This window comes from Heterodontus francisci, chromosome 20 (assembly GCF_036365525.1).
Source record: "Heterodontus francisci isolate sHetFra1 chromosome 20, sHetFra1.hap1, whole genome shotgun sequence".
Taxonomy (NCBI): Eukaryota; Metazoa; Chordata; class Chondrichthyes; order Heterodontiformes; family Heterodontidae; genus Heterodontus; species Heterodontus francisci.
This window is the reverse complement of record NC_090390.1, coordinates 54142498-54170446: the sequence shown is the minus strand read 5'-3', so window position 1 is coordinate 54170446 and position 27949 is coordinate 54142498. Positions and strand designations below refer to the sequence as shown.

General features: G+C 40.7%; 1 protein-coding gene across 3 annotated transcripts in view; it reads left to right on the top strand.

Annotated features, from left to right (window-relative positions):
* The first annotated feature begins 2382 nt into the window (after positions 1-2382).
* Positions 2383-27949, top strand: part of lhpp (phospholysine phosphohistidine inorganic pyrophosphate phosphatase) — a 150276-nt gene continuing 124709 nt past the window's right edge. Inside the window, exons 1-2 of one of the 3 annotated variants that reach the window (XM_068052803.1) lie at positions 2383-2535; positions 26473-26660. In XM_068052803.1, the coding sequence (XP_067908904.1) occupies positions 2411-2535; positions 26473-26660 (313 nt within the window). In that variant the 5' untranslated portion in view covers positions 2383-2410. The remainder of the gene's footprint in view (positions 2536-26472; positions 26661-27949) is intronic. The other 2 variants (XM_068052802.1, XM_068052801.1) reach the window with 2 other exon arrangements.

Sequence of the window (27949 nt, the reverse complement as noted above, 5' to 3'; positions counted from 1 at the left end):
CGTTTACCAAACCTGGGATTGGTTGTTGGTGCTCTGCAGCCACAAGGCCAGTACTGAATCAATGGAACATATTTTAATGTGAATCCACGAAACAAACCCACATATCGGGACATATTGAGGGCATGAAGACAACAATGATGTGTTATTTCACGATAGTTAAATTGCAAAATGGATTGAGTCAAAAACAAGGTACAAGTCAATAATGGTGTTGTGGCCCAGAGATGTTGTTTCATTCTATATGCTAATGTAACCAGTTTGTTAGGATCTCCTGTTGCTCACTTATCCGAGAAATGTAATTAACAGTAAAAGGCTATCCCACCTTTCTTTGTCTATTTGTTTCTATATTTTGTGGTAAGATGTCCATCTGTGCAATGTTGGCCATTTAAAGTCGAGGTATCCCACTATTATGGACGGTATGTTATACCAAAAGTCAATGCACTCATCAGATAAACGTTATAATTGAAAGCCGTGTTGTTCATTTTGTTACTTTTTGGAGGTTTAGTTCGAGTTTTAAAGTATATGCTATGTGCATATATACGCGCCCATTCTATTCACCGTTATTTTAAATGTTCGTGTTCGGCCTAACTTTAACAAGCATTACCCACTTTGGAAAGCTGTCTAAGGGAATAATGCGTCATGAATAAACGACTGCATTGTACATAACGCGAGGATATTTATTGATAGTTTTAGTTGCAACTCATATTCAGAACTTCAGTCATGTAACATACTGTGTAAGTTATTCTGTATATTAATCAGAATTCGCTTTTAACATGACAAATATTGTGACTCTCCGGAGATTGGAATGGATTCATTGGAGACTAGAAACTAAAAATCAATGTCATTACCTTATTTAGGGGAATGTATGCTTTCCTTGCTGTTAGGATGCTGTTGTAGTGAGTCCCGCCCAAGATCAACTACGGTAATACCAAATATTTTATTAAAAAAAAATAATTTCCTTACTAACCCTTATATTATAGATCTGTTTTTAGTGACTGACCGGATTACTTTTAGCGTGCTGCAACGATGTCACTAAAGTCCTCAAACAGTTAATTTTTAAAGTTATTTTCTACAGAGTTGTTGTGAAATGTCCTGCTTTTTGGCAGTTTTAAGTGGCTCTGCCAGGGCAAAGGATTAGAATTCAATGTGAGTGCTGTCTTTAAATTGCTTTGACGCCAGGTGGGATTCAGACCTGACCTGTCCTGATGACAGCTGATGGCTTGAAACAAACTGGAATCAATATTCACAGCGGGTGTCCTCTGCTGATAAGACTGTCCAAGACAATGTTCACTATCAAAGTAGACAGCTGAGATATTACACTATTAGTGATGTTGTTTTAAATAACTTGCTCAATCTCTTATTCTAGTTAATGAGTTTTACAGTATAGATACTATCTGCAAGAAGATAGAACCACTGCAAACAGCAATACGCCAAACACTGCTGGAAATTATATTCAGATTTTCAAAGGAATTGTTCAGGAAGAGAGAAAATACATAGCAGTACAGAGACAACACAGCGGGAATGGGTCCTATAGAGATTATTGACCTTTAATTTATTAGCTCTAAAGATTGCTGATTCCGGACAAAACTCGTTACCTACTATATAGATAGGTAAGAAACGTTATCTTGCTAATTACCATAAAGCGTGATTAATTACGTATTCATGGAGTAATCAATTAAAGTCTGTTCCTTTCTGTCTTTGACATACGTTTTGCGTAATATATAGCTTACCTATTTTCTTTATCATAACTTATAGTATATAATTTACATACTCCCTTATAATACAAATATGACGCCCTCGCCCAGTGCCACGTGAATTGGTGGTACTAGTACTTGTATAATAAATAGGTTATTGCATTGTCGTTTCATTGATTGAAATATTATAATCACAAAATTTCTTATTCAGTGTTTGTTTAAAGTTTTGAAGTACATCCACATTGTTAAAGCATCTTGTAGCAGCAATGTAAACGGCATTAAAGATACACTCCTCTATGTTTAACACTGAAATGAGCATCTCTGTTATAAACTGTTATGAATTATTCTCGGATTAATTTTCATACACCAGTAGTATAAATGCTCTACACTTCATTTAACGTGAAATAGTATACAATACAGATTTTCTTACTAAGTTATGTCATCGCTAGCAGAAAATATTTCTGTAATATTATCGCTATTAGCACATATTGCATATTCCTGTCTGACATTACACAGCCCGCGGCCATGGAACCGTGTAAGTATAACGCGGATTGGACACGGAGCAGTTAAGGTTGTGCACCAATTATTGACTGGGGCTTTGGGAGGTTAGCGTTAGCGCACGGTGCACTGGCATCTGTAGTCCATTTCCTCTTTACTTGAATAACTAGTAGCATTTAAGAGACTGCATCTCCCGAAGTGCAGCGTGTTTTATTTCCACCATGGCCGAATGGTGTCAGCCTGCAGGCAGAGTGAGAGGAGTGTTGCTAGATATTAGTGGGGTTCTGTATGACAGTGGGGAAGGAGGAGGGGTTCCCATCCCTGGCTCAGCGGAAGCGGTGAAAAGGTAAGTGTTAAAGTTGTCTGTTCGCTCAGTGGGGGAGAAAACCTGCCCGGCACTCTATGTGACAGATGTTAGGTGACACAGCTTTGGTTCTTTGTCAGATAAACAATGATTAAACATTGGTCTTGTGAGGATATTGTAGATACTACTAACCCTCATGGGATGGGATGGGATGGGATGGGGTGGAATGGCAAGCTGTCTCCACCTCTTCAGTGGTTTATTAGTGAACCATAAATGCTGGGTCTGACAAGTGATACTTCCTATTTCTGGCTGAAACATTCAAGTATTTCTCTAAACACCACTTTTGGAAAATCAATCTATTTGCTGCATTCCGAGAGATTTCATTAAACGCCAGTCTTAGTGGTATCCAGATGGGAATGTTTGTGTAAAACTGCCTGAGTACAAAATGGTATCATCGCATATTGGCTTCTCATTTAGTATTGCGAACCTCTACAATTTTATTGTGGTTGAAATTAATAGAACAATCCCAAAGTTGAAGAGACAAAACTTTGAATACCGCTCAGTTCCCAACAAGTCGGCCAAAATTCATTAAGTTGCATATTGGGGGATTGAAAGGACCTCCATTATTTCAGAAAACTAATTCATGTGACCTAAATAGTGACTTATCCAATTGAAAGTAGATAGTGAGTTAGGTACATTGTACAGCGAGCTCATCACTGGTATCAGACCTACCAGCCGTCCATGTCTCCGCTTTAAAGACGTCTGCAAACGCGACATGAAGTCCTGTGACATTGATCACAAGTCATGGGAGTCAGTTGCCAGCGATCTCCAGAGCTGACGGGCAGCCATAAAGGCGGGGCTAAAGTGTGGCGAGTCGAAGAGACTTAGCAGTTGGCAGGAAAAAAGACAGAAGCGCAAGGGGAGAGCCAACTGTGTAACAGCCCCGACAACCAATTTTATCTGTAGCACCTGTGGAAGAGTCTGTCACTCTAGAATTGGCCTTTATAGCCACTCCAAGCGCTGCTTCACAAACCACGGACCACCTCCAGGCACTTACCCATTGTCTCTCGAGACAAGGAGGCCAAAGAAGAAGTGATTTAGGTCAAGATCAGACTTGTCTGTGACGGCCTCCTCTTTCCTCAGATCTGCATATAAATGTCGTTAGTCCGGTGTGACTAATTTTAGCAACTTTTTAGTGTATTTGACATCTATTATGTTTGTTGAATTTCAACTTTTCGTTCTTCTATAATTGTAGTAGAATTAGGAAAACTATTATTTAATTGACAGAAATGAACAATTATGGCTGTATGACTTCTTCCACAGCATCCCCTGCAGTCCCTGGTGTCAGCTGTAGCTCAGTTGGTCATTGATTTAAGTCCCACTCCAGAAACTTGAGCACAAAATCTAGGCTGACGTTCCAGCTGAACTGTTGGTGATTTCATCTGCTTGAGACATTAAATCGTGGCCCTGTCTGCACTCTCAGGTGGATGTAAAAGATCCCATGGTGGTATTTTGAAGAGGAGCAGGGGTGTTTTCCTTCATGTCCTGGCCAACATGTATACCTCAACCAAAATCCACTTAAAAAAAAAAAATCTGATCATTATCACATTGTTGGTTGTGGGACCTTGATGTGTGCAAATTGGCTGCTGTGTTGCCTACTTTGCAACAGTGACTACATTTCATTGACTGTAAGGCATTTGGGTCATCCTCTGACCATGAAAAGTGCTATTGAAATACAAGTCACAGAATTGTTGCAGCACAGAGAGGTCATTTGGCCCATCGTGTCTGCACCAGCTCTTTGAGCGAATAATTCACTTAGTGCCAGTCCCCCGCCTTCTCCCCATAACCCTGCACATTTTTCCTTTTCAGGTAACTATCTAATTCCCCTTTGAATACTTCAATTGAACCTGCTTCCACCGGCAGTGCATTCCAGTTCCTAACCACCCGCTGCGTGAAAAAGATTTTCCTCCTATCACCATTGCTTCTTTTGCCAATTACCTTTAAATCTGTGCCTTCTCATCCTTGATCTTTTCACAAGTGGGAACAGTTTCTCCCTATTCTCCCTGTCCATACCTCTAACAAATCAACTTCATTTTCTCACAGTTGCAACATTCCAGTACTTTGTTTGTTACAGTGGGAGCCTTGAGCTGATTACAGGCTAAATTGCAGTTGCCTTCTTCAATTAGCTTGAGGAACCCCTTTCTTTTCCTCCCACCTCCAAACCCCACCCCCCACCCTGCCGATTCCAGCATAAAGCATATTGCAATTTTCAGCATAGCCAGTACTAATTGAAAGGATTTCTGTGTGAATTATGAGTATGTAGCAGTAAAAAGTGTTATTTTAGATCTGCTAAGCTCTTCTTTAGCATGGGCCATTCACCACGTGTTCCCTTGGTCAGTTTGTAAATTGAACTGTAATTAATAGTGTACAGTCAAAATTGAAGAAATGATCTTTAGAGTGTTTCATTAAAATTAATCTTGCTAAATTTTGGCTTTGGATAGAAATGCTACTGTAATCCTCAAAAGATTAGTTGTCTGTAATATGAAATTGTTCTGTTAAATTGCCAGAGTTGTAATGTTGCTGAAGAACACAAGAAATAGGAGCAGTGGTAGACCATATGGCCCATTGAATCTACTCCACCATTCAATATGATCATGGCTGATCTTGGGCTTTTATTCCACTTTCCATCCCACTCCCCATATCCCTTGATTTCCTGAGACCAAAAATCTATCTATCTATCCCAGCCTTAAATGTATTCAACGATGGAGCATCCACAACCCTCTGGGGTAGTGAATTCCAAAGATTCACAACCCTTTGTGTGTAGTAATTTCTCCTCATCTCAGTCCTGAATGATCGGTCCCTTATCTTGAGACTGTGCCTCCATGTTCTAGATTCTCCGAGCAGCTGAAACAATCTCTCAGCATCTGCTCTATCAAACCCTTTCAGAATCTTGTATGTCTCAATTAGATCACCTCTCATTCTTCTAAACTCCAGAGAATATGGGCCCAGTTTACTCAGCCTCTCATCATATGACAACCCTCTCATCCCAGGGACCAATTTAGTAAATCTTCGCTGCACCGTCTCCAGTGCAAGTGTATCCTTTCTTAAATGTGGAGACCAAAACTGACACAGTATTCAAGGTGCGGTCTCACCAAAGCCCTGTACAATTTTAGTAAATCCCCTTGCAATAAAGGCCAACATGCCACTTGGCTTCCTAATAGCCTGCTGCAGCTGCATGTTAACTTTGTGTGTTCCTTGTGCAAGTACCCCCCAAACCTCTGAACACTTAGCAGTTTCACATCTTTTTAAAAAAATTCTGCTTTTCTATTTTTACGACCAAAGTTAACAACTTCACACTTCCCTACATTATACTCCATTTGCCATCTTGTTGTCCACTCACTTAACCCATCTAAATCTCTTTGCAGCCTCTCTATGTCCTCCCCGCAGCTTACCTGTCCACCGAGCTTTGTATCATCAACAAACTTAGATACATTACTCTCTGTCTCTTTATCCAATTCATTAATATAGAGTGTAAATAGCTGAGGCCCCAGCACTGATCCTTGCGGCACCCCACGATTCACTGCCTGCCAACTTGAAAATGCCATTTGTGCTCACTTTTCCTATTTTTGGTTTATAAAATACCTTTCTAAGTCCATTGAGGCTTAACTTTTCCAAACATTGCATTTATTTCTTTCATCCACTTCAAAGACAGGTACACCAGGATATGTTTTAGTTCTATGAATATTTGTTCCGCTAGCAGCAGTTTGCCTTTCATGTTTAAAGCAATGTACTGAACAAATTGGGTTTTCACCTCACTTTGGACATACTTTCTGAACTTTTCCCAGGCCCCTTTCTGGTTGTAACTGATTTGAACCTGACTAGATTAAAAGCTGGTCAAAAGTTGTACAGCACATGATGTGGTGGGGTAAAGTGTTATGAATGAATTTACAAAGAGCACTGGAAATATAAAGCCAAAACCCAGTTAATCACCTACAAATTGAAAGTCAGGCAGGGTTCCTGAAATTGATCAGTGTCTGGTGGCCTTTTCTGGAATGCAAATATGACATGCAAATAAGTGAAAATATGTGACATGGTCTGTGGTGGAATAGCTCATTAACAGACTGTATGGAGGCTTACATATCAAAAATAATAGATGGGATGAAAAGTTTCCTTGGAGCATACCTCACCAACAGGAGAGCAGGAGTATGGGGCGCCAACATCCTGTTATGCAAATCTGGACAGATGAACATGTGTTCTATAAACTGTCTTTTGGACTACAGTGATTTGTATATCAGTAGTCAAGTTCTGGAGCTGAGGCATTCTGCCAAATGACTTTGACAGCCTGCTCAGGGAACCATCCAACAGGATCCACCATCTCCTGTTCCCACAGGGTCTCGAGGCCATTACATGCAGACCACTGCCTGATGGATTTGTGGTGTTTTTCTATACAAACTTTTCCATGAGGGATAGGTGGTACGGCACGGTCCAACTGAATGGAGCGTTCCACAGCAACTTGGCCAGACCCACCTTTCGCAACATGAGGGACAGAAAGAACCTCTGCATGTAGTGACACTTGCTTGTGTATCAAGGGTCTAAGCACAGTTTGATGCAGCTGCACACAAAGGTGGCTATCAGGATGAGGGTGACGTTAGGTACGTTTTTTCCTCATCGCCAGAACTTTCAAACAAGCACCAGGACGTAGCTTGGCTGGTGATGAGAAAGATCCTTCCTGCATGCCTGGAGTCTCACCTCCTTCGCACACTGCCTCAAGGCAGCTCCAGTCGGGAAGAGACCATCGGCACCTCCATCTGGAATGTGCCTACCTGAAACTTGCTGGTCTTCCAGTACAAACAACTGTCGACGACTGAGTGTTGCATATTCTAGGGTCCAGGACTAAGTGCTGAGGGACACACTAAAGCTTGGGGCAGCCGCTGCAAAGGCTCAATGTGTAAGGTCCTCGCGCCATAGTATACCGAGGGGCTGGAATCCGTGTAAAACCCCTTGGGCTGTATGCAGCAGAGAAGGTTTGACATGAAATGTAAATGTACATTGTAAATATAACTTGTAATGGCAAGTGTAGTGGGGCACCTCATGTACTGTATTGAAAGAAACTGATTTGCATTGCACTTCACGTAATGTCAAATTTGAACTGTCATGTAATGTACTTTTACAAATTTTATGAATAAAGTATATTTTGGGGGGAAAAAAATCAATTTAGCATAGTCAGAGAAACACAAGGTGTTGGAGACGTATGACTGGAGGAGGTTGCAGAGTGTAGAGTGAGGTCATGGAGGGGTTTGAAGATGGGGACAGGTATTTTAATATCAAATGTCTTGGGTGTCAGGGAGCCAATGCAGGTCAGCTAGTATGGAGGAGCACAGAACATGCTGTGGTACAGGGTATAAGCAGCAGAATTTTGGATAAATTGAAGTCTACGATGGGTGGTAGATTGGAGGAATCAAGTCCAGAAGTGATATAAACGTGAATAAGGTCTTCAGTGGTGAAAGAACTGAAGTAGGGGCAATGATATTAAAGTGGAGAATGATCTTGGTGATGAATAGAATAGGATGTAGTTTTTGAAGCTTAGCTGTGGGTTGAAAGGATGCCAGGGTTTTGCAAAGTCTGGTTCACTCTGAGCGAGTGGTCGTGGAGTTCAGTTTGGAGGGGCTGTAAACAATGGCATCAGTTTTTCCGATTCTCGATTGGAGGAAGTATTGATGCATCTATGACTTGATATTTGATAGGTAGCCTGACAACATGGTCTTCATCTGAAGAGGGACAGAGTTGGGTGTTGCAAGTGTACATATAATACCTGACTTCATCCCTGTGGATGAAGTTATCAAGCTGCAACGTGGAGGGTCTAAGGGTAGAACCTTGGAAAAATTCTACAGGTTACAGCAGGAAGTCAAACAATTGCTGGTGATGGGCTGACTATGTTACCACAGTGGAACCAAGTAAAGGCAGCTCTATAGAACTGGTGAATGGAAGAAAATCAATGAGAGAGGTTGGAGTGGACCGCTGTAACAAATGCAATGCAGAAGTTGAGGACAATGAAGGATAACTCACCACAACCAGTCACAGAGGATATCATTTATGATTTTGACTAGGGAAGTCTTGGTGTGCAGGAAGGGCAGAAGCTGGACTGACGGGATTCAAATGGAATTCTGGGAGCAGTTAACTTATGTGGGGACCTGTTTAGAGAGGAAAGAGATTAGAGATGAGGTAGTTCGTAAGGATGGGGAGGTTGACCATGGCTTTTTGAGTGCTGTTTACGGGGGTTGGGGGGGTGGTGCGGGGTTTAATGCGATACTGGTTTTAGTAGGGAGTATGACCTTACCTGAGCAAAATGAGCTATTGATGGTCACTAGGTTAGGAGTCAGGAGGGCTAGTTGAGAAATGAGAGGGGGTCAAGAGAGCAGTAGATTGGTCTTGGGGAGATAAGTTTTGGCAAGGACGTAGGGGGGGCTGGTGAAGGTATGGAAGAGAACAACGTATTTACATAGTGTCTATAACGTAATAAAACATGTCAAGATGCTTCACGGAATATTATAAAACAAAATGACACTGAACCACATAAGGGGATCTGACCAAAAGCTTGGTCAGAGTGGTAGGTTTTAAGGAGTGTCTTAAAGAAGGAAAGAGAGGTAGCGCGTCAGAGAGGTTTGGGGAGACAATTCCAGAATATAGGGCCCAGGCAGCTGAAGGCACCATATGGTGGAGTGATTAAAATCAGGACACTGAAAAGGCCAGAATTAAATGGCACAAATATCTTGGCAGGTTGTGGAGCTGGAGGAGATTACTGAGATAGGGAGGGGCGAGGCCATGGAGGAATTTGAAAACCAGGATGAGAATTTTAAAATCAAGACATTGCTTGACCAGGAGCCAATGCACTGGATTTTATGCTCTTTTCCCCCATGGTGAGTTTGTAGGTGGGGAGAGCATTAATCAGGCAGGATGGTGGTGGATGGAGACAATTTAGTCTATGGCAGGAAGGCACGTGGACAGCCTTTCCACCCCGCTGCCAATTGAAGCCCTTAAGTGGGCAATTAATGCTGCCGGTTATAGTCCAGCAGCGGGCTGGCCTGTTGCCACAAGGGGAGTATGACGAGCAAACCCCTGTGGATTGCTTGCTGGCTCCCAGGGTGGGGGAGTGGTGCCTGATCGAGGGACCCAGCATCGGGAAGTGGGTGACCTGCTGAGAGCCACCCCCGCTGCCCTTGCTGCCGACTCCCCCTACACCCTCCTTCCCCACAACCCTCACCCTGCGAAACCCCTCCTGTCATGACCCACCTGTGGCATGGGTCCCTCAACAATCCGAGTCCTTGGGTGGGTGCATTTCCAGCAGCAACCACCACCTCTGCAGTGGTGCTGCTCAGTGGAAGAGCTACCGGTCTCTGATTGGCCGGCAGCTCTCAGTGGGCAGGACTTCCATTGCCGTGCTTCTTAATCCTGGGGAAGGCCCGCTGCTGCTTAGTTAAGTGCCTGATTGGCACGTGATGCAGCGGGCCTTCCTGAATAGAGACGATGCAGGGCTCTTGCTGGCTGTTCAGCCAATGGCTGAGACCCACCCCCCACCCCCCCCCTCAACTCCCCACGTCACCTACATAAAATACCGCCCAATGTAGGTTAGCGAGCACTGGTGATAGGTGGACAGGACGTGGTGCAGGTGAAGACATGGATGGCAGAGTTTTGGATCATCTCCAGTTTACAGTGGGTAGAATATGGGAGAAGAGCCAGGTGTGCATTGGAATAGTCAAGTCTAGAGGTAATGAAGGCATGAATGAGGGTTTCACCAACTGATGAGCTGAGACGCTGAAGTCGGGCAATGTTATGGAGGTGGAAATAGAGAGTCTTCGTGATGGTGTGAGTATGTGGACTTAAGCTCATCTTGGGGTCACGTGACACCAAGGTTGCGAACAGACTGGCTTGACCTCAGACTACTACCAGGAAGAGGGATGGAGTTTGGAGCAGGGACCAAAAACAATGGCTTCAGTCTTTCCAATATTTAATTGGAGGAAATTTCAACTTATCCGTACTGGATGTCGGATAAGCAGTCTGATAGTCTAGCAAAAGTGGAGTCATGGAGAGAGATGGTGGTGAAGTAGAGATGGGTGCCTTAAATGTATGTTTGAAAACTAACACTGCTTTCGAATGATGCTGCTGAGAGGCAGCATGCAGATGAAAAACATTAGTGATTCAAGCATAGATCCGTGGGGGACACCAGAGATAACGGTGTGGGAGCAGGAATAGAAGCCATTGCAAGGTAATTCTCTGGCCCCGATTAGATAGAAAAGACTGGAACCAAGTGAGAGTAGTCCCACCCAGCTGGATGACAGTGGAGAGGTGTCGGAGCAGGATGGTGTGGTCACCTGTGTCAAAGGCTGCAGACAGGTTGAGAAGGATGAGGAGGGAAATTTTACCTTTTCACACTCACCACAGGATGTCAGGAAATGTAAATAATGTGGGATTGGAACTGGGATGGTTCGGAGACTAGGGAAAGTTGGGTGTTGAGAGAGAAGAGATGGTAATTACATAGGCAGCTGCGTGGTTGATCATCAGTCTTGAAGATGAAGATGTCTGTGCTCTTTGCACTTAGTGTTAGAGATCAGGTTGGGGAGAAGAAAAAAGATTAAGGAGGCATTTCGTTGTGGAGAAATGGATCCTTATCCTCACAAATTATCTTGGAACAGTAAGAAGTTTTAGCACAGAAGAGCAATGGATGGTAGTGGTCAACATAGTAGAGCCAAACCTGGCAGTGAATGACTGGGTAGGTTGTAGAGCTCCATGGTTCTCCAGTGCAACACACGTAATTTTATTGCCTTTGGGAAATTAGGATTTTAAAATCCCAATGAAACCTGAATTTGGTAGTCACTGTATCCAATTATACAGAAACTCAAGAGTATTGGAGTATTGTGAATATGAACATCGTGAAATGAGACAGAACTGGCTGAACAAAAAATTACATGGAAAAGTGATCAACATCTGTGAGAAGGGAAAGGTTCTTTTTGAAATCCGTCACATTAACATATCATTAACAAAGTGCTTTTTGTCTGTATAATATTTCACAACACTGTCCCAAGTGATACAATACGAAATTTATCATTATTTGGTCGTAAGTTTCACTCCTTCTGTGAACACTGGATAAATAAATAAAAATTGAAAATTCAAAAGCATTTTCTTCATGTTGACAAAACCCAAGCCTTTATTTTGGATGCCTACCAGCACCTCTTGTTTTGACTCCGTAAACCTCCCTGGCTGTTGCTGCAGGCTATGTTGGAAAGTGGAGAACTTTGATCAACACCTACCTGAACACCACCTCTTGTTTCCTTCTTCTCTTACCCCCAAGCTTCATCCACCACATTACCATTGATGGGTTTTTTTCCACCTCTGCAACATTACACAGCTCCGTTCCTTACCTCCTCCTCTTGCCAAAACCCTAGCCCATGGATTCATTGCCTCAAAGTTCAACTTCTAACACAGTCAAAGCTGGCCGCCCTACCTCCACAATCTCAACTTGTACACAGCGCGGCAGCAAACATCCTCCCCCACACTGTCAGAACTTCTTTTGCCTTAATCCTTTAACAAGCTCCCCATGCACCAGTGTGCTGCCATCAAATTCTCATTCTCACTTTCGAATCCTGACATTAGTAATATCCTCCTGCTATACATCCCCGTGCACACACTCTTCGCTGCTGTACTATTGGTAGCTACTCATCCAGCTATAATACTCCCTGGAACGCTTTGACCATTTCCCTGTCTTTCCACTTCCTTCCCTTATTTCCAAAAACTCTTTTGTTTCATTATGTCTTTAGTCTTCTACCCTAGCCCTCTCTCTATTTTTCTCCTTTTAGCTCAGCATTCACTATTTGTGCTCTTACTATAAAGCTGTTTGAGATGGCTTCCTACAAATAGGGTGCCCTATAGAAATATTGCTTATGTTGTGGTTCTGCTACTACATAAATGCTTTTAAATGTTAGTTCCAAGTTTCTCTGAACTGACATTTAACTGGAGAATATTAAGTGGTTGCAATCTCATTAGTGGAAATCTACAGGGAAACAGCACAAGGAGGGCATTCAGCCCACAATGTCTATGCCAACTTTTTGCAACAACAATCCTAAACTAATCCTTGCTTTCTTCCCATAGCTTTATATCTTCCATTGCTTCAAATATTTATCATATTTTTCCACTAAGATGCAATAGTTTCTGCCTCATACTTGTCATATATCATATAGTCTGCAGTTTGTAACTCAGAATAATTAACATTAGTACCACTTAAAGTTTAGCTATCGGAAACATACATTTTCCATTAACAGCAGGATGCTGCTGTAGTAAGTCACTGCTTTGTAGAAGGTGAGCTGTCTGAAATCCCTATTCAGTCATAGCTCTGTTTACCAGTACTTTACATTCGTATCCTGATGGCCTGCCCATTGAGAGTGATTCCATATGAAAAGCAAAGAAATGTTGGAGTTTTACAACATCCTGTTATTGGTTTGGTATGGTGCATCTGTTAGCAGAACCTTAAACAAGGAACATGGGATGTTAACAAAAGACCAGCAAGCCCTATCCCCAAGAAGGCAGTAGGAGCAGCTGGCCAATATGTGGCCAGACAAAATCCTGCAGGGCTGTAATAGTGCCAAGATCACAGGAAAACCAGCAAGGGGCTTGTTGGTTACACAAATACGCCAATAAAGCAATCTACCACCAGGGAGCCCCACATTTGTTAATTATCTGCCAAGTCTGAAACATTCTTTCTGGTAAGAAAAGATAAGTGAATCTGCCTTGGCTCTGTTTAACGCAAGTTGACCCCAACTTACAGAATTCAAACCATATTCCATCCCTGATTTCCAAACCAGAAGTTACAAAAGAGTAAGCTTGCAACAAATCTTATTTTTCTCCTTGCCAGCAGGAGGCAGAACATAGTTTGGATTGGATTTTTTTTTATATATGGGGAAACTTGATAATTTCATGAAGGCGGGCAGTTTTGTAATATCCATGTCAAAATCCCAAATAGCAGATGTTCTTTGTTGTTTAGGATGTAAACTCTACATCTTAAAGGATAATCTTAAATAGAAGTCCAAATGGAAAAGTATAGTGGAATTGAGTAGGTTTCAAATACTGCTTTTCTAGAATTAAAAAGTTGTATGTAAAGCACACTCCTAATGAATATATTTCTTGCAAGAAAGCCTTGACATTTTGATATAGGTGCACAACAATGATTTAGCATGCTCACCCACCCCTCTATAGTCATGATTTCAGGCAGCACTGCCACTCATGCCCCAATTCTATGACTAATCAAATTTAAATTTGAATGTTTTAAAACTTATTGACCAACTATGCCTCTCTGAAGATTTTTGAGACATTTCCTCTATGTTAAGGGCACTATATAAATGCAAATTGTTGCAGTATAATGTGTTTTTTAAATAAACAATGTACATATTAGTCTACTTTGCTATTCGCCCTCTCTTGTGATGCAATAAGGGAGTTGTTATTGCAGTGGTTCCTCCTGTAGTACTTTGCACAGTGCTCATCATTCATTGTGAGCATTGATGAGTGTTAATAGGCTATTGAATATGGTGACATCAAAGCTGACCTTGGTTCTGTACCTGCTTGAGGGTGTGTGTATATGTCTCCAACACATATTACCACCAAATGTTGTATCAGATAGTCTGTGAGCCTGGCTTCAGCTGGTAGCAGACAACTGCCAGTCTATAATTCTTTTCATTTTCATCACTGCACTGCTCATTATCTGGAATAGTTCTGAAAAGATGTATAAACGTTTTGTATCCAGGAGAACTATACCACAAGTGGGTGGTAAGGTATAAACGTAACTTTCTTTAGTGGTGGGGTCCATATGCGATTATATAAACTCCTCCTGTAGTGAGATCCATAACTACTCTAGATTCTCTTGCAGTTTATCAATCTCTTCTTTTTCCCCCCAACCCCCATGAGTGTAGAGCTTCTTAAGTATATAATTCCATATCGAAACACTTTTTTAGATTAGAGAGATACAGCACTGAAACAGGCCCTTCGGCCCACCCGAGTCTGTGCCGACCAACAACCACCCATTTATACTAATCCTACATTAATCCCATATTCCCTACCACATCCCCACCATTCTCCTACCACCTACCTACACTAGGGGCAATTTACAATGGCCAATTTACCTATCAACCTGCAAGTCTTTGGCTATGGGAGGAAACCGGAGCACCCGGCGGAAACCCACGCGGTCACAGGGAGAATTTGCAAACTCCGCACAGGCAGTACCCAGAACCAAACCCAAGGTCGCTGGAGCTGTGAGGCTGCGGTGCTAACCACTGCGCCACTTTCTTGTTTTCATCCTTGTGCCATTTTTTTTAATGCTCACTTGAATCATCTTCCTTACTTTTCCTCCTTTTTTATCTGTAATTGTTTAATGGAAGAATTTCAATCAGTTAAAAAGTGGAGACCACCTTGAGCATAATATCGCATGGCACTGTAACCCAAAATATTCTCCATTAGCAAACAGTAAATATCAATCAAATCAAAAGCAAACTCCCTCCTCAAGCTGAAATTGGAACAAAGTTTATTTGTCCAAGACCAGAATTTGCTAACCATTAAATCCATTATAAATTGTTCATGAAAGTCAATAATTAACAGTCACTTTTGAATGCTTTCCCCTGCCCCCTCCCCAAGTGTATTTTTTTAAATTATTTGTTGTACTATTTGAATTATATGACCAACTACTCTGGAAAATTACAAACTTTGAAGGAAGTGTATTTCACTATCTGCATCAGTCAGCAGGTGCCTCTCTAAACCTTTGCATTCTTCAGGGTTAATTTTTCTCTTGTCAGATGTCTGGTTACTAATTAAGGGAGGGATCATGTTTATTTGGCAGCAGAAATAACAAGTTTAATGTTTTTGTGTCATATTTCAACATAAGTTAGAAGGTTTAAATTGGATACTGGCAGCCAGTAGCTATCAACTGAGAGCCACAATAGGCAACAGCAAAAGCTTCATTAGGTGGTTAGGAAGAATTAACCCTTTTTGAAGCCTCCTTGCATTCTTATTCTCCCCCGCCCCCACATCCACATCCACACATTCCCTCGACCTTTTATGCCCTGTTAAGCAGGTGCAAATAGAACATGTCATGTTCTTTAAATAAAGTTCCTCATTTGTTTTTAGATGGTTTTGTTGGAAATCCTCTTTGTAAATATGACTTAATATATTAGTTAATGTATAATAAGACAATAGATATGTATCCTATTTGTGGTAACTTCCTTCACCTGGATCTGTTTTAAAGAATAATTGTACACTTGTTAGAATTTGCTCGGTCTTAGCCAATGATTGTAAATCGTGCATCTGAATTCCTTAGTATGCCTAATTGAAAACTATCAAGATTCCTAAAAGAGTTAAACACATTGAAGACAAATTGAGAACTAATCTGCACTGTCTGGAATGTACTATGCAGAGCCCTTGTTTCATCTTTAATTGTGTACTATTTATGTGGGAAAGGGGTGTGAGAAGACCATCAAGCCTATTCAGACTCTTCGAACTATAAGATGGCACAATCTCCTGTATCACCCTCCCAAACACGATTAATGGCTTTTCAACTAAAACCCCTCAGATCCCTCACTTGTCTCATTTCCAATTTGTTTTACACTTCTACTGCTTCATTTCCTGAGCTTCATGACTTTTTATTTTTCTACATTTAAACATTTCCCTTTTTAGCCCAATCCGCTTACTTGCTCAGATATCTCTGCACCCGATCTACATATTCCCTACTATTTATGACTCCTCCCAGTGTTTTATTAATGAGCAAACTTGGAAAATTTTGTGACTCCTATCCCTCCAAATTATTCATATACATCAAAACAACAATGGCTCCATACTGATGGAGAATGTACTCTAAACAAGACATGCATTATACACAGGCATGCCCGTATTCTTTTTGTGAAATGCCTGCTTATAAAAGGGGGAATGATTTGCACATTGCTGCTACTTGTTAACCGAATCCCACTGAACAAATGAGATCCATATGGAGTTAAAACCAAAAATGGTCTATCCTACCCTTCAGTGTGCTGCCTTGCTACCTGTGGTTCCTAGGTAAAGCATAAGCAGAACGAACTGATAATGTTTTTAGATTGTCAATATGGTATCAGCTGCTTTTTCCTTTGGATGGCAAAAGTGCTTTTTCTACTAAACTGATCATATAACAAAAGATACACTTGTCTTATTTATGGTACATTATGCTACGGCTGTAAATTTATGCTTTAAATAATAAAAAGCAAAACCAGCTGATAGGTAATTGAAACCATTTCCAACCATGCCACCTGATTTAAAGCTGGAGAGAATATTGCACTGGTCGTAGCAGTGATACATTACACGAGTTTGCTTTAGAACTGTCTAACATTCCATATTCGGGAGCACCACAGGTGGGAATGAATTCTGTGTTTCTCAAGCAAAATAAATCCTCCAGAATTTCCTCCAGAAATGCATTGATCTTGGAATAGTATTCTGTGTACTCTAAGTCTTTGTGTAAGTTGCATTTCAAACATTTTTGTTTCTTTAAATATGTAAGGGTGTAATTTAGAGGTTTAGTGAAACGGTAAGCTTAAACAGGGGTATGATTTGTTAAGAGTTTCATTTCTTTATAACTTTTATTTGTAACCTTTTTATTTTCTTTCCAGTTCTGGGCACCACACTTTAGACAGGATGTGAAGGCATTGGAGAGGGTGCAGAAAAGATTCACGAGAATGGTTCTGGGAATGATAGACTTCAGTTACGAGGATAGATTGGCAAAGCTGGGGTTGTTCTCCTTTGAGAAGAGCAAGTTAAGAGGAGATTTCATAGAGGTGTTCAAAATAACGAGGGGTCTGGACAGAGTAGGTAAGAAGAAACTCTTCCCCTTGGTGGAAGGGTTAAGAACCAGAGGACCCCGATTTTAAAGTGAATTGGCAAAAGAACCAGAGGTGACATGAGGAAATTTTTATTCTTAACGTCTGGAGTGGTTAGGATCTGGAATGCACTGCCTGAGACTGTGATGGTGGCAGATTCAATTGTTGCTTTCTGACGAGAAAAAAAATTGCAGGGCTATGGGGAAAAAGCAAGGGAGTGAGATTAGCGGAGTTGCTCTTGCAGGGAGCTGACACAGACACAATGAGCCAAGTGGCTCCCTTCTGTGCTGTAACCATTCTATGATCCTAAGAAAATTGAATACTTGCTGCTCACGTATTGCTGTAAATAAAGCATTTATATTCTTCCTAAAATAGTTATGAATTTAGTTCTATATTTAAATAATTTGTTGCTTTTCTTAGAGCTTCTTGTCGGTGTACTTTGTGTCAGTTAATGTTTTGGGCCTGGAGTTTCCTCTTCATTTGTGCTCAAAGACGCACAGCAAGAAACAAAGTAATTTTGCTGGTTTATTAATAGTAATTTTGAGTTTTTTAAAATCCTTACTGAGGTCTGCTCTGTGTATTGGCTACAGGTGAGGTCCCAGAGGACTGGAGAATAGCCAATTTTGTTCCTTTGTTTAAGAAGGGTAGCAAGGATAATCCAGGAAATTATAGGCCGGTGAGCCTTACATCAGTGGTAGGGAAATTATTAGAGAGGATTCTTCAGGACAGAATTTACTCCCATTTGGAAACAAACAAACTTATTAGCGAGAGGCAGCATGGTTTTGTGAAGGAGAGGTCGTGTCTCACTAATTTGATTGAGTTTTTTGAGGAAGTGATGAAGATGATTGATGAAGGAAGGGCAGTGGATGTTATCTATATGGACTTCAGTAAAGCCTTTGACAAGGTCCCTCATGGCAGACTGATACAAAAGGTGAAGTCACATGGGATCAGAGGTGAGCTGGCAAGATGGATACAGAACTGGCTCTGTCATAGAAGACAGAGGGTAGCAGTGGAAGGGTGCTTTTCTGAATGGAGGGATGTGACTAGTGGTGTTCCGCAGGGTTCAGTGCTGGGACCTTTGCTGTTTGTAGTATATATAAATGATTTGGAGGAAAATGTAGCTGGTCTGATTAGTAAGTTTGCGGACGACACAAAGGTTGGTGGAGTTGCGGATAATGATGAGGATTGTCAGAGGATACAGCAGGATATAGATCAGTTGGAGACTTGGGCGGAGAAATGGCAGATGGAGTTTAATCCGGACAAATGTGAGTTAATGCATTTTGGAAGGTCTAATGCAGGTGGGAAGTATACAGTAAATGGCAGAACCCTTAGGAGTATTGAGAGGCAGAGAGATCTGGGCGTACAGGTCCACAGGTCACTGAAAATGGCAACGCAGGTGGATAAGGTGGTCAAGAAGGCATACGGCATGCTTGCCTTCATCGGTCGGGGCATAGAGTATAAAAATTGGCAAGTCATGCTGCAGCTGTACAGTACATTAGTTAGGCCACACTTAGAATATTGCATGCAATTCTGGTCGCCACACTACCAGAAGGACATGGAGGCTTTGGAGAGGGTACAGAGGAGGTTTACCAGGATGTTGCCTGGTCTGGAGGGCATTAGCTATGAGGAGAGGTTGGATAAACTCGGATTGTTTTCACTGGAACGACGGAGGTGGAGGGGTGACATGATAGAGATTTACAAAGTTATGAGCGGCATGGACAGAGTGGATAGTCAGAAGCTTTTTCCCAGGGTGGAAGAGTCAGTTACTAGGGGACATAGGTTGAAGGTGAGAGGGGCAAAGTTTAGAGGGGATGTGTGAGGCAAGTTCTTTACACAGAGGGTGGTGAGTGCCTGGAACTTGCTGCCAGGGGAGATGGTGGAAGCAGGTACGATTGCGGCGTTTAAGAGGCATCTTGACAAATACATGAATAGGATGGGAATAGACGGATACGGTCCCCGGAAGTGCAGAAGGTTTTAGTTTAGGCAGGCATCAAGATCGGCGCAGGCTTGGAGGGCCGAATGGCCTGTTCCTGTGCTGTACTGTTCTTTGTTCTTTGTATTAACTGCCTCTTTTAATGTTACTTTATGGCACTGTGTAAGTGACATTGAAAAGCTACTCTGGTTCTTAAAAATGTGCATCAGTGATGGTTAAATGAGTTGAAACTTTAAATTTTGAGACTGGAAGAAATATATTAGTGTGGTTTCAGCATTTCTTTGGGTCCATATTATTTACGCCCATTTTAAGTTTGGGCATATTCTAATGAGATTGGGAGGCTGTTTGGGAAGCTTTTCGATATTGGCAAAATAACTACAGCTTCAGGTGCCATTTCAGGGGAACCCTGTAGGTTGTGCCCATGGAGGAAATTCTATGCCTTGATATTTAGGCTGCCAGTCTGCTGTTCTGACTTCCCAGTGGAGGGTATGTGAAAAACAGCACTTACACCAATGCGTAATATTTTCTTGTGTGAAAATATCTCAAGCACTTTACTATCTGTTCACAGCTGTGAAAGTAGAAACTGGTTTGGTCGGAAAGAGGAGTACCTTATAACTTGAAGTTGTATGTTATGAGATGTGGGGTAGATACATTTGAAATTTATTCCTTGGGAAATAATTGTAGAAGTTTAGTTCCTCCACTTTTATGCTTATTAAGCACAAACCTGATTTTAAATTGAAAATTGATTCCATGAGCTGCTATCAAATAAAATATCAGAATGCAGACTGCTAAACTCTGGATCTGTGCAGCGTGGAGGACACCAAAGAACATTTTAGTGGGCATGGACCACAGCCTTTGGGTAAACCAACACATAGGTTGGCCCTGTCGCTCTGTTAGGCTTTGTAAGTCAGTTGGAATCAGCTGTACACATGATTGTGGAATCCCAGTTTCCTACTTGAGTTGTGCCAAGGAAAATTGGATTTAATATGATCCAAACCAGTTTCCAAATAATTTTGTGTTTAGATATTTGTGTTCATGGCTATTACTTTCATTGATCAAAATTGCACAGTTTGATGTACGATTTCCCAAGTTCATTTTTGCTTTACAAGGCACGGGTTCTGAGTGCTAAGAAAGTGAACATTTGTCTCATATCTGGTATCTTGTTTGAGAATTAAGTGATTTCAGGTGAGATGTAGCAGTGAACCGCTCACTCCAGTCTGCCCCACCTTGGAGCACCCCTTGCTATGACCATCTGGCACTTTTATTCCACTTCCACCCCAATCATTCTGTGAAATCTCTGAATTAGATTATCAAACTCGAGATGATTTTGTGCTTTGCGCCCATACATATCAGATTTCACATTAGACCCTCGCAGATGAAGGAGGTTTTTCATCCTAACAGTTTGGACTGGATTCACTCGATTCCCTCACCAGATTTTCGATGTTCTTGTTTACCATTAACAACATTGAGAACCTCTGGACCTGGTCAGCAGCAGTAAATGGTGATACTAGTTTCCCATGCAAGTTTAAAGCAAATTTATTCTGAGGTTTTAATCAAGTAGTAATTTGTGACTAAATATTCGAATTGGGGAATATTTGCATTCTTCAGCAAAATGTGAGCACCTCTTCTGTCTCTTCCAGCTTGCATCTGAAAGTGAATGAATTTGTCCAAAATTCATTCACTGATGTAGATCGCTTTCAACACCCAAACACCCATGGATTAAAGGGGTCATGGAATTTAGATTTACACAAGGTCATTTGGGATGTACAGTAATTGTCATAATGCTTACCTGTTCTGGGGCAATAACAAATGCTTTTCATTATTTGCACATGACTGAGCATGGCAGATGCTGACAGCTAGCAGATGTGTAGAATTCTGGGTGATTTGTAAGGAGTTGCACATCTGACGCTCAGTAATTGCATTGTGGGGCATCATCAGACTGTTGACCTGTTAGGGCGAGGTAAAGGTCAGTTCAAAGCAGTCTTGTAGTGGCTAAGCTACAGATCTTCAACCAACTTTTAACTCCGCTGACAGTCCTGCATTTCATCTGATAATGATGAGTGTCTGTATAGGCAAGTAGTGCAGCATTTCAATAGATTAGCAAGCTGTGTACAACATGGCTTGAGATGGAATGGGTGACTTTGTGTTTGCCTCACACATTGAACAAGTTCCCTCTGTCAGCCTTGGGCAGATGCAGATAAATAACAACCTGGCGTGAAACCACTTCAAATGACTAGTTCCAGAATCATCTGGTTTATTTATAGGATAACATGGTTGGGGATCTGAGAACAGGATTCTTGGTCACTATGTCAATTGGGAAAGGGAATTCTGTGGGTTTAGAGAACCTAAAGAAAAGGAGAAATGACCCTTCAGAAATAAGTCCAGGAAAAGGATAAGTGTATATATTTGGTTCTTTACAAACAATTTCAGAGCTGAAATTGTTTGTAATGTTGACACTTTTTTTTTGTGAAAGACTGTACTGTAATGATCTAGTTCATAGTAACAATAGTTGGCATTACTGCTGGCACTCCCCCCTGACCACACCCACTCCATACGCGAACTTTACTAAATTACTGATTTCTGTGGCGTCATGGCAATGAACTATATAAGTGGGTGAGCAGAAGACAAACACTTCTACGCAGAGTGCAGAAGACAAACAGAAGGGCTGTAATTTTTTTCTTGTTTTTTTAGGCTCGTCAAAATGAGGAATGTTTGTGCTGGGCAATGGAACACTTCCATTTTAGGCACCCTGTGTCAGAATTAATCACTCCCATTCCTAGGCCAGCTGTACCGCAACCAGATACAAGACAACAATGTGCCTCAGTTCCCACCTTGAAAATGCACCCCTTTTTGTACCAGTGTGACATATATTCCATTTTCCACTCAATTGATTCTGTGGCTGAGGTGAGATTGCCAATTAGTGCCAGATTATGAAAAACTGTGTGCCTGTGCTTGCTGGGAACTGGTTGGAGACTGCCTAAAGTAATTCAGAAAGGCATCTTATAGTCAGCATACTGAGGACATCCCAACAGTCTGGGCTGGATTTGAACCCAGAGCCAAAAGGCTAATGTCTCACTCACTGTAACACTTAATCATACAGTTATTCTTAAGCCACAGTCTAGCACCTCATACTGCCCAGTTATAGAGAAACATTGATCTTGGAAATATTATGTTCCTCCCTGCCTTTCAATGTGTGTATGGCTTGAAGAGACCAGAAAGAAGAAAAGATTGGAACCCACCATTACAACAAAAATAAGTAAATAAATCCCAAAGGGATTGTGTAATGCCTTTTATTTTTTTTCATTTTTTTAGAGATACAGCACTGAAACAGGCCCTTCGGCCCACCGAGTCTGTGCCGACCATCAGCCACCTATTTATACTAATCCTACACTAATCCCATATTCCTACCACATTCCCACCTGTCCCTATATTCCCCTACCACCTACCTATACTAGGGGCAATTTATAATGGCCAATTTACCTATCACCCTGCAAGTCTTTGGTGGTGGGAGGAAACTGGAGCACCCGGCGGAAACCCACGCAGACACAGGGAGAACTTGCAAACTCAACACAGGCAGTACCCAGAATTGAACCCGGGTTGCTGGAGCTGTGAGGCTGTGGTGCTAACCACTGCGCCACTGTGCCGCCACCTTGATATATCTAATTCTCCTTTCACCTCTCGGACCTGGATTTAAATCCAGTGGAGATGTGAGCAGTAAGGGCCTCTCTGAAATGAGATTGGGGACTGTCTAAACTAAAGTTTTTGAGATTGCTGACCCACAGTACTCAATTGCCCATGTTATACGATTGGTACAAAGCGAAATACTGCAGATGCTGTAAATCTGAAATAAAAACAGAAAATGCTGGAAATCCTCAGCAGGTCAGGCGGCTTCTGTGGAGCGGGAAACAGAGTTAACATGTCAGGTTGACGACCTTTCATCAGAACATTCTGATGAAAGGTCATAGACCTGAAATTTTTCTCTCTCCACAGATGCTGCCAGACCTGCTGAGTATACAATTGGTGGTCTTAATTGGAGTCCCTCAAGGATGGCTGGTGTGGGAAAAGCTAAAGGTGAAACTGGTCCAGTAGCTGATGTTTTCACTTGGTGTGTTTATAACCCATTCCTTATTTTATGAATAAAAAGATCACCGAGAAACATCTCCAGAACTTGTTTTCTATTAACTTTTGATGCATAACACTTAAGTAGAATTGGACAGATCAACAGCAAAGATTGAAGTTGCCATGTTCTCTGGCTGAAATAATTACAGCGTTTGTGTGTGTAAAATGCGGTCAGAATGCAAGGCACATCATGTCGAACCTGAATCTTTTGTTTTAAGTGCCATTGACTTGAATTCTGTCAGCCTACTTAAGTGTCTTTGACTTTACTTACTAGGTATTGGGGTCTCATGGGGGGGGGGGGGGGGGAAATGAAGAGGATGACTGCCGTTTTAAACTATTCTAGTTTGAATTGTCTTCTGCTAACCAATGCAAGAGCTATATTGACAGCAGCAGTGAAGCCAGTTTGTCCTGTGTGTTGATAATCAACCTTTTATGGGGTGAAGGAGAAAAAAAAATCTCCTGCATAGCTGATCATTTCAGGGATTTAAGTTTGCAATGTGGTGGTGCCAAATAGCTACCTTTTTAAAAAGTAAATTTACAAACTACTCATTACTCTTTGTTATGTTAATTTTTAAAAGAAATGCATCACATTGAACTCCTTATTCCACAGCCAGTCTTTGAACACTTTGCAACTTGCACAAACCAGCAGTTGCCTTTTGTGATTAGGATGTATGAAGGATAAAGGCTATTGAAAATTTTGTCCTCGCAAGAGTTCAGACAGTACTGTTTGAGCCCCTTCCATCTATAGTCTCTGCCTGTAAACAAGAATATTATGTCACACATTGCCAAAGTAGTGCAAATAAAACTCAAAATTGAACTTCTGACTCTTAAACTTTGAAAACGGAATTGATAATTTCATAAACGCTGACAGCTTCAAATCTAAGTTTCATCCATGAATGACTTATCAAAGGTCTATGCATTTTGGTGAGAGTAATGGTATTCTAATTTATAGATAATTATTACCTTTGTTCCATGTTTTCTTTCAGAACCTCATGATCTGCAATGTGTGTACTCTGTGCCTTTCTACAATAGCTAACTTTTTATCGTTGGAAAATGTTTAAGAGCAGTTGCCAACTGAAAGAGAAGAATGGTGGAACCTTTGGCACCACCTGAAAGGCTAACCTTCCTTTTCACCTTACTTACCAGGAATTTCCAGTATCTTGTTTTAACTTCTACTGGATTTTTTCTTTTCAACCTTTTCTGTTCCTTCTGTTTTATTGATTTTTGATTATTGTGCGATTATTCTGCCCTAGACTGTAAGAACAATGTGCATTCTAAATAATTAGCTGTCTTTGATTCCATAAGTGAACAGAAACTTTGCTGAAGTGAAAGTTTCAGCAGATGTCAACTGTAGTTATCCAAAGGGAGCATGTGTTGTGCATTACCCTTACAAGGTCAAATGATAATTCATTATCACTGATTAGCCCCATGACAGTCTCTCTAGTTATTCAGTCAATTGCATCAGTAAATTATGAGAGGCTCTCCTGTGAAAAATGAAATTACTTCACAATTTAGAACAATGGAGATATATTGGTAATGTAAATGCGACTGTTAATTGTAGCATTATAGTAATGGCCCTCAATGAACTAAAAAAGCTTCCTGTATGAAGGGCAATTACCTCTAACTGTAATTGATAATTCACACTAACTGTAATTAGCAAAGATAAATAGTGCTAAAGAAACTGATCATCAGTCTCATTAAGAAAGACCTGTTAAGTCATGCACTTTTTTTGTTGCTCAGAGTGCAGACTGATGTGCTTTCCAACACAAACATTGATAAAAACTCAATGGCTTAATTATCTTAGGGTTGTTTATGTTCACAACCTACATTTCCCTATAATGGAATATTTTAATACAATTGGGAATGTTTTAAAAGAGTTCAGTTAATTAGAAATCTCCATGAGCAAATTTATCGAATGTTTTCTGTTTGTGTTTATGAAACATTTAGAAGACCAACTTTACTACAGCCTAAAATGCCTAACTATTGAATTTCAGCTGTGAGCTAGATTTAATATTTTTAAATTGTAGTCATTGTGTATTGTGGCGAGCTTCTTTTTAAAAATAATGATCTAATCGGGCATGTGAATGACATGAACCTCTTGCCAACTTTTCAATCGGGTATGTGGCGGTGATGGAATGCCTAATAATGCCACACCTCCTTTTCTGGCATAGGTTTATTGTGCAAAGTAATTGCTCAGAGGATCCACTCAGCGTTAGCTGAACTGGAATAATGGTCCTTTGAGATCAAGGTAGTCTGTGTGATGGGTTACAACTTGCAAATAGAACCCAAACTGATGGCTGGCTTCAACGCAATTGATATGAATAATACCACCGTATGTGGCAGAGGTTTTGATCTCTTGACTTTTCATTTGCTCAGTCCTTAGTGGCAATTTGGCAATATTGTATCATTGTTAATGGGTTTTAGATGTTTTGAAGGTTGCGCTTGCTTCATGTATTCTATCTTCCGCCACTGTTATGTAGATTAAGCAAAAATATATAACTTGCTGATCTATTGAACTTGGTTGTACTGTCTTAGTTATGAAATAATGCAAATAATGATCATTTCATATGTCTCTCCGTGTAAAATGCCAGTGTATTCTGCCTATGGGTACAAACAACTTTCCCTAGTCTTTTCTTTGGTGTGAAAATACAATTCCTGGTGCAATAATTAATAGTACTTATCATTAGTTATATTAATCAAGTCATTTCATTAAATTTAGTGAACATTGATAGTTGAACTACTTTTAGAGTGCATTGTGTGAAGCACTTTGAGAAATTTCAGTAGCATAAGATGTTGCATAAATGCAAGTATTTCTATTTACACACCTTTCATTCAGTTGCTGAAAATCTGCCAGTGTGACACACAAGTTAAATTAGAAATTTTCTCAAGTCTATCCAGTACTGTTGAGTACTGATACTGTGATGACATAAGGTATCTTTGCATATTACTCCAAAGGACGTTATTTGTAACATTAAAGTTAATTCTTTCTATAGTAAATGCAGCACTAATTTAAAGCATTATTAAATGTAAGTGGTTTACTTTTTCCTGGAACAGAATCAAAGAGGCCAATTTAAAGGTACGTTTTTGCACCAATGAAACTCAGGCTACTCGGGAGAAGTTTGTGGCGAAGTTGCAGAACCTGGGGTTTGATATCACTCTTAGTGAAGTCTTTGCTCCTGCCCCTGCTGTTTGTCAAATTTTGAAGGAACGTGGACTTCGACCACATCTCCTTGTACACGATGGTTAGTGTTCAAATATTTCTTTTTTTCTTGCCGCTGAATTTAGTGGTGCTCAGCATGGTTCTTATTGAGTAACAAACTTTTATTGTCATTAAATTATTTGATTCCTTTTTTTTGTCTTACTAATTTTTAACAATCAAAATGCTAGTTTTGTGGGAAGAGCAGTCATGATTTAATTGAATGGACTTGGCAGCCTTGGCCTCTTCCTATTCCCATGCAAGTTTGCTTGATAGTTCTGGGACTTTTTGAAAAGACTGATTCATGTTTTTGGTGAGTCCTTTTTTATTGAAAGGGGAAAATTATGTGGTGCAAAGTTGAAACCGTTCTTCTTTAAGAATAGTTATCCCTAACATTTTCCTCTTTGGCTGAACTGCCTATGGTATGAACAAGATCATGTGATTTGATGAATTTGGAATATTGTGTTAAGGCTGATTGAATGGATGAAAATGTTTAAGGTTGTAAAAGCCAGATTGTTATAAAATACCATGTCTAAACACAATAAGACAGTCTGACATGGAATTGCAAAAAACTTATTTATGTACACACTCTGTTAATGACCAGAAGTTGCACATGCATGAAATACTAGGGACTTGGGAATATGTAAGACCACAAAAGACCAATTTGATTCATTTACCCAGAAGACAGTTCACTGCCTACATAAATCCATTGATTTTTCTTACCAAATGCTTATCCTTCAACTACGAACCCTGTCCTTCTTCCCTTATAATATTGTTGATATCAGCTTCCATAGCCTCCCAGGGCAGTTCATTATATGCATTCACCACTCATTATTGAAGTTGTTATATCTCAACTATTGGTTCATGTTTATATCAAGCTCCGTCATTGTTATTCTCTGGGTACTAAGCTTTGGCTTTAAAACATTTTGAAGTGCTTCTGCAATTTGAACATTTAAGGAACAAGAGAATGTCGCTCAAGTATTGAATGCAGTTCAACTCTGCCTAAGTTGTCAGGTTTTTTTTCTGTCAGGCGAAAGCAGTATATTAAATGTTAACTGCTTGCATGGAGCTGAAGTAGAACACTCCAGGTGTGCATTCAGAAAGATTGTGCAATAGTGCAGTATTTAGAGTAAGAGTTTTAGGTTTAAAACTTTTCATGATTAACTTAGCATGGTTAGTCATGCTAAATAATATCTGGACCTTCTTTTATAACATTTGGAGCAAACATTTCTGCTAGGAACAACAGTGTGCTCTGTGACTCATTTTAATTTGTTTGTTTGTACCAATGTTGGGCCATAATTCATTGGTGCTTAGTTTTTGGGGCATGGGTGATGC